We start from the raw sequence: 22,402 nt of genomic DNA, 5'->3' as shown, positions 1-22,402 counted from the left end.
ATTTCTCATAATCACCATCCCCTTTACCCTCACCGGCATAACTGTAGGACGTAAAACTTAAAGATTTCATTTCATTTTCCGATTGAAAAATGTATTGGTGTTCAGAAAAGTGTACTCGTGTTTAGTGTAGTTATGTAGAATTTGATTTTACCGGATAACTTGAACTAATTTTGTAAATTATGTCAAAAATTAGTGCTGACGATCCGCATAGAAAGAAAATTAATGCTATGTACAGTATAAAAATGAGGATTGCTTTTCTTCTATGATGATGCCACCACATTAGATTTTCCCATATATTTGGCCTTCTTATATAGTTGGCATGAATTATTCCCGTTAGCTGACGACGACATGCCGCATTCAGTGCCTTTACATAAGCGAAGAGTCGCCTACTCCTTCTTTAGTTTGGCTTGTGTTGGGAGATTGGAAAGACGTTAATTGAAATAATACTGATCAGATCATTGCAATGTAAAATTGTTATTAAAAGAAGAAAAAGAAGGGTGTATATATTGTGCTTGTTTATATTGTAGTTTTTGAAGCTTTTACAGTTATAAAATGTATTGGCTCTTATATCTAAATTTTATACATATGTTATAATTTATATCAGTATATATGGGAATACAAAGTGATATTAAAGTGCACGTCTTGTATTAGCTAATTGGTGTTAAATTACTGGCGCTCATTATTTATTTAGGATAAAGTTTAGATGTCGTTAGGCTTAAAAAAATAAGCTACTGATATAAGTAGATGAAACTGCACAAATAATATTTAGAAGGAACAGTTACCCATGAAATTTTTGACATGTTAACAAATTGCGCAGTCTTACTTAAAACGGACCAACGCTATAAAAAAAATTATGGTTCGGCTCATGACTATTGATAAGATGGTGGAAGTTTGAGGTACACAAACTTAGATTCGGTGAAGGCGAAAATGGAATGGTAAAGGGCATAAGTAAAGTTATAGATGGAAAAGTGAGCTTAGTTCTCAAAAGTTTAATTAGAGCTGTGTACTCACGGAGCTTAGTGCTCAACACGAGCCGTGCGCTCGGAGGTTTAAATGGGGCTGTGTGCTCTTGGAGTTTAGTGCTCAACAGAAGCTATGTGTTCGGAAATTTAAGTGGAGCTGTGTGCTCAGGGAGCTTAGTGCTCAACAAGAGCTGTGTGCTCAAGGAGCTTAGTGCTCAGCAGGAGCTGTGTGCTCGGAAATTTAAGTGGAGCTGTGTGCTCATGGAGCTTAGTGCTCAACAGGAGCTGTGAGCTTGAAAATGTAAGTGGAGCTGTGTGCTCAGGAAGCTTAGTGCTCAATAATAGCTATGTGCGCAGAAGTAGTGGGAGCTTAGTGCTCAGAATTAGCATGGCAAGGTATTTGATCAAGAAGGAAGATAGTGCAGAGGTCGACGATCAATTTGGTCCAAGGAGGAAAGGAAGGAGATAGTACAAAACATTGTCTTGCAGAGACCGGGGGAAGATGTTGGGAGATTGGAAAGACGTGTTAATTGAAATAATACTGATCAGATCATTGCAATGTAAAATTGTTATTAAAAGAAGAAAAAGAAGGGTATATATTGTGGTTGTTTATATTGTAGTTTTTGAAGCTTTTACAGTTATAAAATGTATTGACTCTTATATCTAAATTTTATACATATGTTATAATTTATATCAGTATATATGGGAATACAAAGTGATATTAAAGTGCACGTCTTGTATTAGCTAATTGGTGTTAAATTACTGGCGCTCATTATTTATTTAGGATAAAGTTTAGATGTCGTTAGGCTTAAAAAAATAAGCTACTGATATAAGTAGATGAAACTGCACAAATAATATTTAGAAGGAACAGTTACCCATGAAATTTTTGACATGTTAACAGCTTGTCATATTCATTGTGAAGGTCTACGCAACAATGTGGTTCGCGATTCGACGGTATCCTTCTTGTAGTGACGGGGCGCGACAATTGGCCCGCGCTTTCAGCCAGCTTTCGTCAGCAATTTTACCGGATAACTTGAAGAAAATAGTCTTTTCGGTGCTCCAAACAAACGGGTTTTTCGCACATCCTGAAAATATATTGCTGGCGATGATCACCGACTCTTCCCCAGTTATTCGGACTCTTGGATGGAGACGAATAAAATGGCCTGCGTCATGGCACCCAAGAAATCCATTCGACAGTTTGTCGTGCCTGACGTTAACTTTGAAACTGAAAACTATTATGATATGATAAGCTGGTCTTCCGTCAAAGTCAACGTACTGCCCTTGACTAAAGCACCTACATGGTAAGAAGTTGAAGAAGACATCACAAATGCAGTGTAAGTCGATAATGGCATTTCCATGTCATACCCAGACCATGGAAAGGATGGTACAAGAAGTTACTGTAGCGTCCGAGAAGAAATATGGATTTGAAGAAAGAGACGGCTTCATTCGAGCAAGACTGCTGTCCAGGAAAAATATTCATACCTTTGAGTCGAAACAAGACTTCGTCATCTAAACTTTAGGCCTTAACAACATGTCTATTGTCTACTGGGTAGGTGGGTAGACGGAGCACGACGTGCATTCACCTCCTCGTTTGTACTCTGGGTTATTTTAAGCCATTTTATGGTTAAAATTACCAAAGAACTCTACATATTGGTGATGTCAGTACAGTGAATAAAGTTGAAGAACGATTATGTAGAGAAATATGCTACGCCGAACCGCATTGGAAGATAAAATAGACAGTCTACATACTGTGTAATGCGTGTTGCCTAAGTTGACTTTTCCAAAACTAGGCCGATTGCAGCACCGGAAGACATTGTCCGATATATGTGGAAAAAAATCAGTGAACTACTGTTATAGGTGGGCAACTTTTCCTGTATAAGCCGTTATCGACTGCGAAAAAAAAGTTTTTTTTTTCGATTCACCCTAATGTACACTAATATATGTATGTATATTTGCATGTAACTAATATATTTTCTTGTGTTCTTATTTATTTTTAGTGAATGTAATAAATGTTACGAAACAGTAGTTAGGTGGTGTTTGCCTTTCTTAAAGCAATATTTAACCCATTTACCTGTTTAAATACATTGTCAATACGATATGAATGTGTCAGTAAGTGGTAACTCTAGTTTTAAGTAGTAAATTCTAAGGTTTAATGCAAATTAACGATCTTTGTTATGTGTATGTACTAATGGTAAATGTGTTAAAATATGAGTCATAACCTAGGTGATGAAGCTGACTAATCTTTAATTAATTCGAATCGGCTCGTAAAGGCAAGCCGAAGCAATGGAATGGAATTGGGGATAATAACAGTTTCTCCAAAACTTCAATTTATGGAAGATGCGTTTATCTCCTGGATTTTTTTTCCCTGGCTAACTCAAACATGTGTTTGGTTCATTACATAAGAGTCAGTGAATGGATGAAAATTATTTAATGATCAGAAACAACAAATAAAACTATTAACTTAGCACTTCTCATCATTTGGGCTGGGCTAGGGCAACCCCAACTTGTACAGTTGCCTGGATCCAGGCCAGAGTTGTATGAGGGGACATGTGTCTTATTATGAAAGTTCAAGCTCGAGTCTCGAACAATAGATTTGGGATATGAAGTGCCTTTAGTGCTCATTTGAATCTTGTTTTTACTGTATTTCGGTAATTGTCCCGTACTTTTCTGTTGTTTCTATGTCTTCGTCTCTCTCTTTTATCTTCTTCTGTTTCACCACAGATCATCTGATATACCTATCCCATAAAAATTCTTTTGATCTCCACTATCTCTTAGTTCTATCAAAAGATTTTCTGATCCCCTCTTCTTTTTCTTTTCTTCTTCTTTTCTGCTACTTTCCTTTAATTTCCCTTTGACTTCCTCTATATCCCTTCTAAGTCTTCACCTCCAGAGCTTGGGGTCCCTGGTTCGATCCCAGCTCGCGCCGTGTGGACTTTGTGGTGGGTTTAATAAAGATTTATTTTTTAAAAAATAAATGAAAGTCAACTAGAAATGCTCGACTATACTTCAGTGGGTAAATAAGCCAATCCAGTATTTTTTGATCTGTATTTTGAGATGCCGGACCCCTTTCGGAAGTTCAGGGAGGGAAAATGCCCATCTTGGCCCTGCGTGTGCTCATGAAGTTTTAACTCTTTCCTGCGACTGAGAAACTCGTGCTATATATAATAGTTGTCACAATTCTGCCCACAAAAAGTGCAGTTTATTATTTTCTTTTTAAGGAATTTCATTTCCCCTTCCCAAAGATAGAAATGAACGGGCTATTTCTTTGTAGCCAATGAATTGTAGATTTCAGTAGATTTAACGTCATTAGATGGGGCTGATGAACTCAGACCTTTGTAGAAACATTATGTATGGCAAAGTTCAAAGATGTCTTACTTTGACCATATATAAATAATTGATAAATTTATCCTTTGTTTCATTCTTCTTAATATCGAATTTCAGCTCAAATATTTGATAATTATATTTAAAAATTAATTTAAAAACTTGTAACAGTATCCATTTGAAGGTTTATCCTTAGTTATCTCTACCCACGTAATTGTATAAAAACACAATTTTTTAACCATGGTTATATATACAGATAGTGATCAGAAAAATGGAAACACCTGAACGAAATTGCTACTGACCAGATTAATATGGTGTCGGGTCACCTTTCGCCTTCAGAACAGCCTTGATGCGACGTGAGATGGAGGCATAGAGGTCGTGAATGGTAGCAAGTGGAATTTTACACCATTCCTCGTGCAGGGCATCGGCCAGTTCTGTGAGAGAGGATGGAGGTGGAAATCGTCGCCGGAGTCGTGTTTTCAAGACGGACCACAGATGTTCAATTATGTTGAGAGCTGGGGATTCGGCGGGCCAGGGGAGGTGTTGAACTTCATCCCGATGTACCTCAAACTACGCTGCAACAACGCTAGCTGTGTGAATGGGTGCATTACCATCCTGGAAGATGGCGTCATTGTCCGGAAACAACATCCGGACCATAGGATGCAAGTGGTCTCCTAAAATTGCGACATAATCGTTGGCAGTGATTCGTCCGCTAAGTGTGACCACAGGACCCAATGAAAACCATGATATGGCGGCCCACAGCATCACCGAGCCGCCGTTATGTTTCACAGTTGGGCGGAGACACTGCAGATCATAAGCTTCTTGAGGCGTACTCCACACATAAACACGGCCCGTGGTTGGGAATAGGGTGAAGGATGACTCATCCGACCACATCACACGTTTCCAGTCCTCAACGGTCCAAGTTGCATGGTCGCGGCACCATTTGCGGCGTGCGAAAGCGTTATGTGTTGGCCCGTGCAACACGACAACGTAAGTTCATGTCATGTAATTCGCGGCGGACTGTGATTGTCGAAACAGGGTGGGGGAGGTGCTGATTGAGTTCCTCCGTCACTTGCTCCGCAGTGGCACGACGGTTCTGCGTGACAATGCGCTTTAATACCCGGCGTGACCTGTCATTCATGATTTTCTTCCGCCCACTGTTCCGCTTCCCCGATGTGGTTTTCCCGTGTGTTGTGTAGGCCGTCATCACCTTCGACATTGTCCCACGCGACACACCTAACACAGTAGCCACTGCCGTCACACTCACTCCACATAACCGCGCACAACAATTTGCCCTCTTTGAAAATCTGAGAGGTCTCCCATTTTACACTACCTCCGTCTGCTGCAGCCACTGGACACTGCTGTTCCACTGCGCCTGACATAGTATGGAGACCGACCTAACACACCACCACCAGCGGTCCGGAGCTGCGGGCGCCATGACACAACTGCCAACCCATACATCTGACGTGTTGCCAACTACAGGTGTTTCCATTTTTCTGATCACCATCTGTACATATATTTCAACACTTTGCGACATATATGCCGCAAATTTTGCAGGGAATGATAGAAAAAAAAGTGTGAATATTAATTCAATGCTAATGATATTTGTATTCAATACTTAAAATACAAGGATTTCAAGCTCTAAACACAAAGGTTTGGGTTCGATTTGAAGGGAAATACCTTGAAATTTGAACATGTTGTGAATTCCACCTTAAATTCTAGGTCCACTTTTCACATAACCTCAGAACTACAAAGGGACTATAAATTCCAAGTCAACTCTAGCAAGCTAAGAAAGCTGTAACTGTAGAAATGCATTGGAGCAGAGTGTTCAAAGCTTTATTTGTCTTTTTTTAAAAAAGCTACTCGTAAATCCTTAGCGAACTCCGTGTCTCGGAATAGTTTATTTTCTTGAAACTGAGAACATGTTAATGTACTTCTTTTAAGATTCAGTAAAATAAATGTTTCAGAAAAAATAAGTACTATGATTTCAAAGCTTCTCTTAAAAGTATGAATATAATTTCAAATTGTCTCTATAACATATCTTAACAGTTGGATCGCAAACTTATTTCTCCAGTATTATTCGAGTTTAACGCAAAAAAAAAATATTGCTCAATGATGGGACTTACATTAGCAATCGACAGATTTTATAGGGCTAAACAAAATGATATACATGAGTTTAAAATGAGGTTTTTTGATATGAGTTTAAAATTCCATGTGCAGTTTTCGATAAAATTGAAAAAAATCCTTTGTAAACAAAGATTGACACTGTACAAGAACCATGATACTTATTGGGGGGAAACTGAGCATGAAATATGCCCTCAATCATCTTTTCATTACGAGAAAAGCAAGAATTTTTTTGTGCCCTATGATTATGCCATTCGATTCCTGTATTGTTTTTGAGACGAATATTCGGACCCAAGAGGAACCAGGATGGGGAATGGCGGGAACTTCATAACGGGGTGCTGCATAATTTATACCGTTTACCAAACATTGTTAGGGGCACCGAGTCTAGAAGGGGCAGGTGGGCAGGTCATATAGCCAGACTGAAAGAAAGTAGGAAAGCTTTCAAAGTTTTAACTGCAAAGCCAATCGGAAAACGACCATTAGGAAGACCTAGGCACAGATGAGAGGACAATATTAAGATGGACTTCACAGAAATAGGAATACAAAGTAGAAACTGGATCCAGTTGGCTAAGGATAGAAGTCAGTGGAGAGCTTTTGTGAATGCGACATTGAATCTCCGGGTTCCATAGACACAGGGTCTATTAGTTAGTTGCGATTATGCCATTTGGGATAATACAGACGGATGATTAATGAAAGTGAAAGATTGTGTGATTTTTTTTCTTTTTTTTGCGATCTCCCACCAAGAATTGAACCACTGGACCACGTGAACGAAAGAAGCACGCGCTAGCCCACTAGACCAGCGACAAGGGCTCCGAAGGACGATGACTAGTGATGAGCAAATGCAAGACCAGGACCAAGACCCGGGTGGTCTTGGTCTTGGTCTTATTCTTGCACATCCAGTCTTGGTCTTGGTCTTGCACTGGAACCTTTGGTCTTGTTCTTGGTCTTGCACACCCAGTCTTGGTCTTGGTCTTGGTCTTGCTGCAAGAGTCTTGCAAGTTTTGCTTGTAAGAAATCTTATGCCTTTTATAAGTAAATTTTACTCTGGATAAATTCTACAATGCGCCAATAGTAACGGAAATACAATGTATGTTTCTAAATGAAATATAGTTTACCTTCGTGTAAGTATGATGATAGTATACAACATAGGTGATAACCTTTATTTTTTTTTCAATGGGTCCCCACGCTTCACTACTTATAAGATAAATTACAACATTTCGTAATCTTTTTTACATTTTTTAACAGATTCAATACTCTACTGGTTCCCATATTGGGGAGACGCATGAAAGAAAATCAAAGCGGCACAGATTACTGAAATACCATAAATTGCTACATTATTTTTACACTCTAAAGGCGGTAGATATATTTTTCAACTAAGATTAGCTAATCTTTGTATTGAACAAACTTCCAATTAAATATTGAGATTTTATTTTACTGATTCCAATATGTACCCTATGGAACAGAAACATGGACATTACGCAAAAGCGATGAAAAAATATTGGAGGCTTTCGATAAAAGGAGAGAATTAGCTGGGTTGAACGGAAAACGAATGAGAAGGTGTTAGAAATAGTAGGGGAGAAAAGAAGAATTTAGATGTAATTAAGAGGAGGAAAAGGAACTGCTTGGGACATTGGCAGAGAAGGAACATTATTACGAGGGACATGCTAGAGAATATGGTGGAAAGAAAGAGAGGGAGGGGCAAAGGAGGCCACAGTTGAAAGAAGGTATTAAAACAGAAAATTGCTACGTCAAGACGAAGAGACTATCTGAGGATCACAGTACATCGAAGCCTCTCAGATGCAGCAAGTGACCTGCCAATAATGGCAGAATAGCTATGCTGATGATATGTTAGCAATATTGGCCAAAAATAGAGAAAAAAATTAAAATAATAACGATTATAACCAAACCTCTTAATATTTTAGTATAACTTGAGTAAAAACTGAAAACGACTCAACTGTCCATGTCTTTTGTATAAACTCAACTTATACAAATACTTTTGACCTATATGAGAAATACAAAAACACAGCATCAAACTCCAAGTTATTTGGAATAACTGTACAAAATCAATCTCATTTGTGAATATGGATTATTTATTGTTGTATAATATTATATCGCCCAATCCTCGTGTGCCATCTGATGAGGCTAAAAGTTATATTGATAAACAATTTTTCAACGTACAAGCACCCACCCATGAAACCAAACTTGCGGTCACATACACAAGTTTTTGTCGATGTCATGAAAATGTTATTTCGATATTGATTTTATGAGCACACATTAAAAATTTGCAACGGATGCTTGAGCCTCGGAACCAGAGTCGACACCTATGGTGTACGGAATTACTGATGTTCAATGTTACATTTCTCTTCAGTTTTAGAAGAACACCACTAATACGTTTTGAAATGATGTAGTATCTAGTTTTACGTGCCACGATTATGCACTGAGGCTAAGAGAGATGGTGATGATGAGAAATGAATGAAATGGTGGAATGAAGAAAGTGGGAGGAAACGGGAAAATCCCGAGAAAACCTACGCACACGGTCTGTATCCACCAAAAAAGCTCACATGGTGCAAGCTGGGATCGAACCAGGGACCTCAGCATCAAAGGTGAACGCTCTACTACTGAGCAGGTACTTGTGCAAGAGTCTTGCTCTTGGTCTTGCAGTATGGTCTTGGTCTTTGTCTTGGTCTTGCATGCAAGACTCTTGCGCTCATCACTGAAGATGACAATACTTTTTTTTATGAATAACAAGAAATACAGCCCTAATGTCTCTTTAACTAAAATAATATCAAAAGTTGAGACACATATCAGTCGATGGAATGCATCGAACTAAATAAAATAACATGTGTGTTGGAAGAAATTCTCATGCGTAGTTTTCGCGATTTAAAAAAAAACATTTTTTGGTGTTAAAAAGTATATCGTCCTTTGTCAATAATAAAATTGACAGTTTTTTAAAATGTTAGAAGTGTTGTTATATATGTACTATATCTGTATATATGCAAGCAGGGGTAAAAGGGGATCCGAAAAGATAGGGAGACACATGAGATCACGCCGTCCCCCGTGCTCATTGTAATTTTTAGGAAGTGGAGGAATGCCATGTATATATTTTTGGAAGTGGGGGAAGGGCGTCCTCTCACGTTCCCCTTAACTTTTATCCACTGTCTGCAAAGGAAATATTGTAATATGAGGGACGTGCTAGAGAGCATGGTGATAGGCAAGAGACACTGAGTGAGTAAAGGGGGCTATTTTTAATGGATGATATTGAAACAGGAAAACCGTATGTGAAGACAAAATGGTTAGCCGAAAACCATGGTACACGGAAGCTTCTCAGTTGCGGCAAGTAACCTGCAAATAATGGCAGAATACTTATGATGATGAGCCTTCAGTGCGAGCGGTCCCGGGTTCGATTCCCCTAGGAGGGGGCACTCGATCGAAAAAGTGTAAAAAGCTTTTTCAGGCCAGTCATCCTGAGTGAGGTTTCCTGGGTTTCTCTCATTCAGACCAGCCAAATGCCGGGGTGGTACCTAACTTATAGGTCCCAGGCCACTTCCTTTCTTCCCCCATCGTTTCTTCCTTCCCTTTCCTCGGATAGTGTGCCGAGGGACGTCATCCCTCATATGTGAGGGACTAACATGGCCATAGATGCCGAAAGCCCAGGAATCTAAATCCTAAATCCTAACTTATGATGATGATAATAGTAGACATCATCCTTAAAGATTGCAGTCTCTCCCGAATTCCCATATGAATTCTGCATCGTCAGTACTTCAACATTGCTTTAAAAACACAACAAAAACAACCTGGTGTTGATTGTGCAAGAAATTTCCCATGTTCGCTGCAGGGTATCTTGTTAGATTTTTGTTATTCATTACAACTAACAGTACTGTTCCTACAATAGCTAATTATTGTTCTCTGTTACTATACCCACATTTCTTTTTGTTTCTCTTTTCTTTTCTTATCCTTGTCTTTAAGATGAAATACGAAAACAATAAACCTTTCTCTATTTTATTTTCCTCTTTTTTCCTTCCTTTTATTGCAATTAACCATTTCCTTTTCTTATGTTGAGTAGATCGACATAGAAAGAAGATAAAAATCTTACGTTTTACATTTCACTTCCCGGTTTCACGTGAAACAATTAAAGCTGATTTGTGCCACATCATTTGTAGATGCTGCAAGGCTCTGATGCTCTATAGAAACTGTTTATAGTGCACGGAAATACAGTAAGTAGCAACTAGTAATACATGACACTTGCACAACAAGGGAAGATTTCCTCTTACAGTTCTTTTCTCTTAGGATATTATCATCCAGTTCAGCGGTCTACGCAGAATTTCGCCAAGGGGTAGAGATTGAAGCATAACCCGGGAATCGAACCCAGGTTTCCCACGCCAAAGATGACGACGCTATCAGCTTAGCCACGAGGGAGGCCTTTACAATGTCCCACCTGCGTGATCCTAAGAAAGATAATGACTAAGGTTTGATTCTCATGCAGGAGATCTCGAACCAAAGTTAGAGATGCGCACGTGACAAGATTTGAGGCTGTTTCGTCTCGAAAATGTGCTGTAAAAGCGATGTCTCGACTCGAATTTTGTCAGAAAAATTCTGTCTAGACTAGTCTCGTGCGCATCCCTAACCAAGGTTAAAGTATGAACAAAAATCTTACGTATATAGTATCCTCCGTGCCAAGGAATTTTCAACCAGGTCTATTATACTGAAGATAGCCTACTCCGAAATAAAATTAAATAGTGTAGAAAATATGAAATCAAAGCTTAGTCTATAGTAGTCAGTGCTGTGCCGTGAGGGGGGGGGGGGGGGGCGAACGGAGTGACGACCCCGGGCGCCGAAGTATGGAGGCTCAATATTCGGGAGGCAAAATATATATATATATATATATATATATATATATATATATATATAAACGGAAGGAAGAAAGTCATAAAATGTGTTCAAAATCAAGGATTTATTCAAGGTTTCGAGAACGTTTCTTACGCTTCGCGGCTGGTCTGTCGACTGCACTCATGTGTACGGGACGCCGTCGTATACTCTCGCTCCGGGCGCTGATTTTCCACGGCACGGCACTGTAGTAGTGATAAGTTAAAAAGGGGCAAACAAACAAAGATACATTAATAGGGCATATCAGTGACCATCTTGAAAACCGATATATTGGATTGGATCCAAATTTTTAAAAGGAAATCATAGAATGTGATAAATCTTTCTGTAGTGCGTACCCTCAGGAAGACATCAGTGAAATTATTTCTGCTTTGACTTTAAGACAGCACAAGTGAAACTTTTAACGTTGTAACATTAGTACACAGGTGAATATAGGAATAGTAGTTACTTAAAAGCAAAAATCGTAACTTTGTAAATGAAACTGAACAATGTACTGAGTATTCTGTTTTAATTATATGTCGCTGGATTGTAGAAAGGGGTTTAGAAGATGGCGCGTATATGCTTGGGAGTGTTTCTGTTGTGTGTTTGGTTGTTGGAACATTTTACGTGTATATAGTTCTTTATTTCTCACAAATAGACCTACAATTAATTGTAAAAATTATTTAAATTTACTGTTACGTGTATAACACACTAAAATAAGATTTCCAGATCACTCATTTTCAAAATCAAAACTAAATATTTTACAATTTATATTCAATTCAATTTAACTTGTTCAATGATATATTAAGACTTCAGGCAATATAATACTTTGTTCATGCCAATATCTAACATAATGTATCAACCTCAAAGTAAGAATACATAGCTATCTCAACAGGTGAAGCTTTCTATGTAAATAGCGGTGGTCAATACTCCAAATATCATAGAAAGACTATAGAGAAGAATATGGAACGATTACACATTATAGTAATTTTGAGATTAAGGACAATTTATAACAAACTTTCATTATTGTTGTTGTGGATTTATTAATCTCTTAATTATATATATATATATATATATATATATATATATATATATATATATATATATATATATAAAATAATTTAAACGTAAAACTATTTAACATTTGTAGCACACACAGACTTAATGTCTGGTGCAACTATATGACACGAACGAAAGAGGGATTGTCTGGAATATTTAGTGAAAACAGCACGAATGTAGCAGGGGCGGATCCAGGGGGAAGCGATCGGGACGATCGCCCCCCCCCCCCCCCGCCTAAAACAGGAAGCTTTCTTATTTTATATATATAAATAAAACCCATCCCAAAGTTTGGAGCCCTTAAAAGTAGCAGTATGACAACCTACCGCCCCCCATCCCAGAAGTCGGTCCTGGATCCGCCCCTGGAATGTAGCCTATTTATCCTATGATTTTAGTTTTTATCAAAGTGGGTTATATCATCTGTTAATATTCAGTTATTATAGGCATTTAATCACATACGGTATATCTAAAGCATTTGTTAAACGTGTGGTGGTCTTAGTAAATGATTTACCAAAGATAAAATAGTATAGTTTGAATAAGGCAACGTTACAGCTTGTATTTATTACTTTCTTAGTTCCTGTTTTATATAATCATAATTAGGCCTACGCTAAAAAAAAAAGTCAAGTGGTATTAGTATTAAAGATTAATACATACCACAAAATTTGACTAACTACTTTATGTTGCCTCCATTAAATATTCAACACAATCCAGCGACACATAAACAAAGCAGAATATCCAATATATTGTTACAAAATCACTTCTTGTCCAGCTACAATTTTTGCTTCTAAGCAACTCTATTTTTACAGATAGTCTGTACGTATATTCGTCACTTCATAACCTTGAAAGATTTAATCCTAACACTAGAATATTATACAGTAAATTAGAACACCTACTTCAATATAGGGTGTGTATACATCCTTTAGAATGTTCACCAATCGTTGAGCCTAGATGATTGTAATAATGTTTTTGAAATAAGTAACAGAAATTTTCCCGTTTTTTCGTATGCACTTAGTGGGGAATTGTGCTATGTAAACTTTTTTCTTGTTTATTTCAGAATTTTCAGTTCTCACATCTATAGTTCAGAGTTGTTCTTTACGTTTTTAAATGATGATAATTCTATAGTTCCTTCTATCTTTTATTAATATTGTAAATACACTGTTTCACCTTCTCTGTTCCAGACACACGATCCTTAGTTTTACAACAGATCTACGTAGTTATTTGTAATAACGTAATTTGCCAAACTGTCTTTTGCAATCCCTCTATTTGTATCTTTCGTTTGTTGTTTGATTTTCATTTAGAGGAAAAGCACGAATTATTCATATCGAATAGGGAAAATGTGGAAACATGTATTAATTGATACATTTTTGATTCGTGAAATACATTTGATAAATTGTTTATTTTATATATATAATTTCACCTTTGTCTCAAGCTTTGGTAACTTCCTACTGCTTCTGTTGGCATTCACTAGATGAGTCATGTTTGATTTTATCTTGGTAATACTTTAGTGTCTATTTCCAACGTCATTATTTTTGGGTTTGTAGACTGAAATTCAGTATATGTTAATTCAAATTGTTCCCAAATGTCATCTATGTTGAGTACACGCCCAAAATTTGACTTCTAGCAGAAACGAAACCTAGGACCACACTGTTATGATACACAGGAGCAATTTAATGATTTAAACAGTTCGCAAGATTTAAAGCTTGTCTATTCCAACTGTGCCCTCGGAAAATATGCGAACTATACTTCAGCCCCATCCTCGCCACCCTCTAGCAAATGAAACCCTCTCTTTGCTTAGGGAAGAGAAATGGATGGACCTCAGTTGTGTTGCCAATTTGTCATTCAGTCAATTGGTCTACACGAGTGAAGATCGTAAGCTACTTAGCATGGCTACAAGACAGAGCACACTGAAGTCCGTGAAATAATCCATTGTAGCAACGCTTCTGCATCCAACAATTGAATGATCTCGGCCGCAGCAACTTGTCTCCCCTCTTTCGAGGAAGGTACGGGAAGTCACATATCGACAGCAGCGCCAGAAAGGGCACAGTTGAGATAGAAAGACTGTAGGCACCACATCTCACGACTTAACACTGTTTTCAGCTATTACACAGAACGAACATCTTGTCACATTTCATCACTGTTTGTTAGTCCGAAAGTTCTTCAAGAGCTTTCATAATCAATCAGCACTTCATTGGAATCGTAGCCTCATCCACACAAATCACCCACTTCGCCAAAATGTATTAACTTTCTTCTTTTATCATGTACACTTACAAGACTTTACGGTTTGTTCTTGTTTGCGTAATATAGCTTCAATTGTAACCCTGTGATTCATGTCCGGTGGTCATAGTTGAGCTCATTATAAAAAATTGAAATGATCTTGACTTCTATCTAAAGCAAGGTCAAACTAAATTGAAATAAAACAAATTGAATTTCCTTCTTGCCATCTGTACGGCTTAGAAGGAAACAATTTAGTGTCTTGAATTTTCTTGGCAATAATAACATATTTCACGCATTAATTCTAGTGACTAAGTCAGTTAACGTCGGAAATCGTTGAACACAACAAACACAGTAAAACTTCACACTGGCTTTCTTCCGAAACTGATATCATCTTGAACACATTCTACAATAATCACTACACATTGATTAAAAAAAAAAAAAAAACACTAGAAGTGAATGAAAAGATTCAGCTAAGAGGAAGAAAATGTATGTTGCATATACTTACCGCTAGAGACATCATTCCTCTAACGGAGAATGTCAAGGTCTTGGTCTCATGTATTTGAGAAATGACGTTTTCGACAGCGGGAAAACTACTTTTATATATGTCGGTTAAAAAGAAAAAGAAGAACCTCCAAGAGCGGGCCGCCTAAAGGTACTTTTTTTTTAACTCTTTCTTTTTGTAAGCAAACAGGTTGGCCAAATGCAGGTCATCGCATCGGATGGATGCTGCTGCTATACGAGCGAGCGCCAATCCCAGTCGATGGAGAGTGTCTTTTTCATCTTTGGTGTGTGCTCTGATTTTGCCTTCACCTGCGCCTCAAGCTATGCACTTCTCTTTTTGAAAGAAAGGGAAGCTTATTTTTGACATAAACACAAACACACGCTAAAAGATACGTATGTATACGTATATATATATGTGTGTGAGCGGACACAAACCAGCTGATTTTACATTTGTTCCTTCCATTGGAAACTTCAACGGTCGTATGAATATGAAACACATCTTCATTCACACTATGCTTAGATTTCTTCCATGATAAATATTTTTTTTTCTCTGGAACTCTACTCCATTACTTATAAATATATACCTTTGCGTTTGTTTCTTTGTTTATCCACTAGTAAACATTGTATACATACTTATTTGCAGAAAAATCTAACAGATTTTTCTAATTTATTAAAGAAAATATGAAGTTCAGATTTAAAAAAAATAACGATGAAGGTTTCTTTGGTGGGTCATATTTAACATCGTCTGTTTCAATCTTGAATGAGCCACAAGAAGTTTTGCACATGTTCAGGCAGCTACGTGGTTTCGTTCACGGATTGATATGCACTTAAAAAATATATATATATATATATATATATATATATATATATATATATATATATATATATATATGCATGCAATGAAATGAAATGAAATTTTGAGTTTTACGTCCCACGGTTATGCCGGTTAGGCTAAAGGAGACGGTGATAATGAGTAATGAATGAAATGGTGGAATGAAGAAAGTGGGAGGAAACGGGAGAACCCCGAGAAAACCCACGCACACGGTGTTTGTCCACCACATGTATTAAAAATTGCAAAAATATGCTATGAAAAGGTAAATATACAGCAAGAAAATAAGTATCCAATAATCCTATAATATATATATATATATATATATATATATATATATATATATATATAGAGAGAGAGAGAGAGAGAGAGAGAGAGAGAGAGAGAGAGAGAGAGAGAGAGAGAGGAGGGTTACCAAAGGGCACGCACGCCCTAAGAGCGCGCAGTGCCAATTACACTGAAGTGGTAACACAGAATTATTATTGCTACGCTATTTGATGCGTCTTTGTGTGAGAGTTGATACGAAGAAAAGGGAAGTTAACTTATCGCTGCAAACAGAAAATACAGATAAAAATAACTTTTTTGAATTCTTGATGTAATATTTTAGTACTCTTAGTTAAGATTTTTTTGTTATATAATAGCTAACTACAGTACCCATGTTGCATGGTAGAAAACATAAATGCAGATAGAATTGTTTACCATGGCTTTGTTTCGAGGATTTTGCATGTGCAGCAACTTGGATGAATTTTACTCGAGTTGACTGCTGTTTCCCAAAGAGTGCGCGTTAGTGAGTTACTAAAGAACGCGAGCGTACTCTTTGGGACAATTTCTTTGAGAGAGTGTGTGGGTAGCAGCATTCATATTACAAACAATGTGGTTATTCTTATCAGTTACTATCGGAGTGTAATAGGATGTTTGAATGGATTGTAGAATTATTTGTAATTGTTTGTCTTCGATACAAGCACCAACAGAAAAGTGCAATCATCTATAAGAAGAAACAATCATCTATAAGAAGTATTTTAAATTTACAGAATTTCTTAAATTACAATAATGATGATGATGATGTGGTGTTCTACCCAAAGGCAGGTCTTTGGTCCATGGTAGTTTGTCATTGCACTTCATGGTATGATGACATCGTCCTAAGAAGTGAGGAAATGATCAAAATGAAGCTTCTGGAAATGTTCTGGAAGAAGATACTGAGGGAAACATGGCGGCTTCGATTACGATTGTAATGAAACCACGAACTAAGAATTAAAAAAAAAGACATACACTAAAGGTGTTTTTCAGGAATTTTTTCCAGTTGGTGGGATAATGTGATGAAACCACGAACTATGAATTAAAAAAAAAAAAAAAACATTAATTTTACTAATAAAATCATAATTTGTGAGTGAAACTGAACGAAGATTTTCTGTAATATTTTAAATTTCGTGTATGTTCATAATATAATTTTTAAAACCACATGGACGTGTAATCAAGAAATTGTTGGAAACAAAAGCAAAATAGTTTAGAATCATCTATAGTTAAATAACATGGTGTTTATTAGTAATAATAAACATTTTGGATAAAATTACGAACAATTGAAAGCAAACCTGAGCTGAGATCAACCAAATCCTGATTGTAGCTGAGATCAACCAAATCTTCATGCGCAGTGTGTCACGAATTGAATGAAGAACCAATTGACGAAGACTGGATTTATTGCATTAATTGTAAACGATGGTGACATGAGCAGTGTTCGTCTTACGAAGAGGTTTGGAATTCAAGTATGATAAGTGTTGAGTGCGCACTCTTAGGGACCGCAAAACGCACTCTTTGGGACACTATTTCTTAAGAGTACGCATTTGGGTTTTTTAACTTTTCAATGTACATCCCCATTTCTACATCTAGTAGTAAAGTTTTCTATTTCTTACAATGTAGCCTGAACTTCAATGAAAATTTATATAATTTTTGCTTCATTACTTTCAGAGCTTTTTGAAGATGAATATTAAGTGCGTGCTCTTTGGTAACCTTCCTCTCTCTATATATATGCTAATATAAATGAGTGTCTACAATTTGAATAAGTTCCAGTACAAAAAATTGGGTCACATAGGTTAAAGAAATTAGTATGATATATAGAATTGTGCTTATACTTATGTTACAATAACGAATGAACACAAACTAACTATAGTTACTAACACAAACTAACTAACTATAGTACGTATAGTTACTATTCTACTGTTTCTTACGTAGTACGAAGTTTTGCTTAAAACAGCACCACCAAGAGACCGGCGCTATTGTTGCCGTCTGATCGTTGCCAACCCAGACATCTAACACGTTTCGAACTCCAGTAATTTCCATTATAATGATAAGGATCCGCATTTCACTTGGAAAAATACGGTAACTATCTTAAATTTCTATACTAAATCGTTGAACATCTATGAATTCGAGATTCTTCCTTTCAGAAATCTTTTATTTTTTTTTTAAATGAATAAAGTTTTGGAAAGGGGAAACCCCTTTTTTTATTCCATGATTTATGCATTTATATGCAGTGACGGTAGAGATATATCCTAACCTTCCAAATATGCATTATATGCACCATAAAACTTGGTTATTTCAGTTCCAGCCCAGTTGTAATGGATATCTGTTAAGGCAGCATATTTATATCACATTAGAGAAACAAACCATGTAAATATGCAAAAATCGGAAGCCTAGTAATCAGATGAGCAAGCTAGAAAGTGTTGAATTAGCTGTAGATGCAGAACTTTCCATTATTTTTCCATCAGCATTACTCCTTAAGTCCTCCCTTACTCCGAGGATCACTGGGATGAGATATTGAATCAATACTTTAAAATGTACTAGCTACTGATTCTGTTTCTTTCTTTTTTTTAACCTTTAATAAGTGACAAAGAGTCACTTCTCTGAAGATTATTTACAGCGATAGAAGATAAATGTTGGTCGTACGATAACGTAACGAGAGGTGTTGTGCCTACAGGCAATTAAACACCTGGCAAATAGCTTAGCTGATTGTTTTCAACGAAATTCCTCGATTAAACTTGCCGAGGTTGGTAATTAATCAATTAAAGAGTTAACGAGTACATTAATCAGTTAAAATTGTGATATCTTGTTGTAATTGAATTAATTAATTGTTTCATGAGTTAAAATTTTAATCAATAATAGTTTTAAAATATCTCCTAATAATTAAAAAAGTATTCCTTAATCTCTCTCTCAGAAACCATGTGAAATAAATATTTCTAATTTCTATGGTATTTTAATTTTACTGTTTATTAGTTATGCATTTTGTTTAAAAACAGTAACTTTTCATAAAATTAGTCAAATTTCCCATATCCTCAACTTTATCCATGAAATCTCATATTAACGTTCAGAATTCAAAACAATTCTCATTGCATAGTAGTGAAAAATGTCATTTTTAATTAGCACTTGAATTACCTAATTTTAAAGTTAACTTTAAATTTTCTTACATTACTTTTTTTTTTAATTTAATGTATTACATTTTGCAGAGGTTTAACTTTTCATTTTAATTTATTAAAAAAATTACTTTTCCCACTATAGACTTAAAGTTAGTGCACGTGATGTGAGACATTTTGCTTGTTCATTGAAAATTGAAAAAGTTAAAATGTGGCCTGTTGAGGAGATTAACCCCTCCAGCTCCTTATCGATTGTGGATTTTTGAGTTCCATGAATTCATCTCGGTCATATTTGTATATTTGTTTGTTTTTTAACTGTATTGCAACAAAACAATACAGGTTCGATTTCCAGTGACAGGAAAATTTCTGTCATTTAACTAACCTTAAAATTTGGCTTTCTTTTAGGTAAATTATAGACATTTAGTCAAGCAGCTACAGCATCATCCATATTTATCTTAGGATCATGATTCGTACATCACTGTCTTCAGAATAGAACAGCCTTTCAAACGGTACCACCCAAAGGAGCCTGTCATGTCCCCAAGAAGGGAAATTTTGAGGGAACTAAGGATTTTTGATAGAAAAGTCCCTCTTTTCCAACTTTGGGCCCCTCTGGATCCCTGTGTTAACGCAGAGATCTGAAATAAATCTGGAAAATACTAAGGGGTGTTTGTGGAAAATTTCAATTTTCTAGGTGCAAAAGTAAACCCTCCAAAAAATAATAAAAGTAGGGCTAACAAAAAATATTTTTTTAAAAGTTATGACGTCATCACCCTCTTTGTCTCGACGCAGAAAGGCGTGAAACTATACGTAACGTGTTCTACGCTGCCTCCAGGCTTTGAAAACAAAATAAACGAAGTAAAAGAATAAGCTTTACTATAAATATACCACATTGACTTGATCCCTAGTCTTCCGTTGCAAGCGCTGCTATCGGCTGAAGGTATTCCACTCGCTTTCTCTCGCTTAGCAACAGCTGAACCCTTATTGGCTCAATGCTTGGGTGTGTGAGGGTGTGAACTTTAGTTCGCATTTTTGCCACGGCTCAAGACATTTTGGCAGCACAACAGTACTTTTTAATCGAATAATGAAAATAGTGTCCTATCGTATAAAAATATGCGATAAAATTTTAAAAAAGTTAATTAGATACGTAATGGACTGAATATTTGAAAAGAAGACAATAAATAATTATGGTAAGATTTAGATAAACTGCACTACTGCACATTGGCACAGCCAGTGGCGGATTTAGGCTATCTTCCGGGCTTAAGCCCCCTCCCCGAAATCTTACTTACTATAGTAAAGTATATGAAATATCTTGCAGAATTTTAACATTTTCAGGCAACCCCCCCCGAAAGTTAGCAAAGCCCCCCCCCCCCGAAACAAAATCGTAAATACGCCACTGGGCACAGCTATTCATTGGTAGAAAACACTTCAGTTAGTTATTATTGATGGAATTTCAAATATAATTATTTGACTACTTAGAACGCAAAATGGATGGAGATAACTTTAAAAAGTACAGGGAGGACATGATTTTTTGCCGTATCACCTTACTTATATCATGGAATGGTTAGGTGACCAGATGTACCGTTTTAGCCGGGACAGTCCTCTTTTTTTCAACGGTTGTCTCATTTTTTTCTGCATCTCAAACAGAAAACCTAAATGTCCCGTTTTTGAGTAAATATGAACAAAGTATCCCAAAATTGTTGTTCAAAATATACATATAAATGATCAGAGAAAATTCTCGCTCTTTCGTTAAAATGACTGTGTATAAGACTATTTTAGCAATTGTAGGGCATTACTTAACAAAAGCTGCGGTATCACTTTTACTTGTGTATTTTGTAACTTGAAAACACTGCTGGCGCCCGAAATGCAATCTGTGAATTTTCACCTATTCTGATTTCCCTCCTCCCCATTCTCGATTCATACGTGTCCCGTTTTCGCATGTTGAAATTCTGGCCTGGTCATCTTATGGAACGGGGTGGTGCATGATTTAGTGGCGGGAAGTTTACCTCTGGTACGTGGGGTCCCTATTTATTTCTATCGCAGCTCGCGCCAAGTGAACTTTGTGGTGAACAAACAATTGCGTCTATAGCTTTTGTCGAGGTTTTCCCGTTTCCTCCCACTTTACTCATTCCACCATTGCATTCATTTCTTATCATCACAGTCTCTTTAGCATATCTGGCATGAACGTCGGACGTAAAACAGAAAGATTTCATTTTTTTATGTTTAGGACAGCCGACCGCAAGATTTGAGTTGAACCCTTCCCGATTCAACTGTTTTCCTCTATTATCATTATTACCTTGATTATTATTATTATTATTATTATTATTATTATTATTATTATTAGTAGTAGTAGTAGTAGTAGTAGTAGTAGTAGTAGTAGTAGTAGTAGTAGTAGTAGTAGTAGTAGTAGTAGTAGTAGTAGTAGTAGTAGTAGTAGTAGCTGTAGAAGAAGTAATAGTAGCTGTAGAAGAAGTAATAGTAGTTGTAGTAGTAGTTGTTGTAATAGTAGCAGTAGTAGTAATCGTGAATGCTACGCTATAAATATTTGTGCAAATTAATATATTTTAAAATCAATCTTGAAAATGAAATGAAATGAAATCTTTGAGTTTTACGTCTCACTGTTATGCCAGTTAGTCTAAAGGATGATGAGAGATGAGTGAAATGAAGAAAGTGGGACGAAACGGAAGAACCCCGAGAAAATCCACGAGCATGGTGTTTGTCCACCACAAAGTCCACATGGCGCGAGCTGGGATCGAACCAGGGACCGCAAGCACCGGAGGTGAACGCTCTACCACGGAGCCACCGCGCCCCCTAAAATTAATCTTGTTCTAAGCACTGCGGAAATTTAATAATAGACAGAAGCATAGGCTTCTTTAAGAAATCTTGTCACCCATCTCATTTTATACCTGTAATTTCACAAGAATGCATAGGCTAAGTTATTATTTGGACTTGAAATTAAGATCTTAAAGAAGAAAACATACATTTATTTGATTAATTTGCGCTAAAATCACATTTTTTTTTTTTTTTTTAACAGACAGGGTTTTTGAACAAAATTGTACGTGATCATCGAAATACGAAATATTTCCTATGTTTTCGCCGGCGATGCCTGTGTCATCAAGAAACGCAGACTATGCGAT

At 36.7% G+C, this 22,402-nt stretch overlaps 1 protein-coding gene across 1 annotated transcript in view; it reads right to left on the bottom strand.

The window, feature by feature from the left end:
- LOC145684851 (uncharacterized) overlaps positions 1-15,184 on the bottom strand; it is a 74,502-nt gene extending 59,318 nt beyond the window's left edge. The window contains exon 1 of the mRNA XM_081757216.1: positions 15,043-15,184. Within this exon, the coding sequence (XP_081613342.1) occupies positions 15,043-15,057 (15 nt within the window). The 5' untranslated portion in view covers positions 15,058-15,184. The remainder of the gene's footprint in view (positions 1-15,042) is intronic.
- Between the last annotated feature and the right edge of the window lie 7,218 nt (positions 15,185-22,402).

Source organism: Thermobia domestica, chromosome 5 (assembly GCF_964235325.1).
Source record: "Thermobia domestica chromosome 5, izTheDome1.hap1.1, whole genome shotgun sequence".
Lineage (NCBI taxonomy): Eukaryota > Metazoa > Arthropoda > Insecta > Zygentoma > Lepismatidae > Thermobia > Thermobia domestica.
This window is presented reverse-complemented; position numbering and strand designations above follow the sequence as displayed.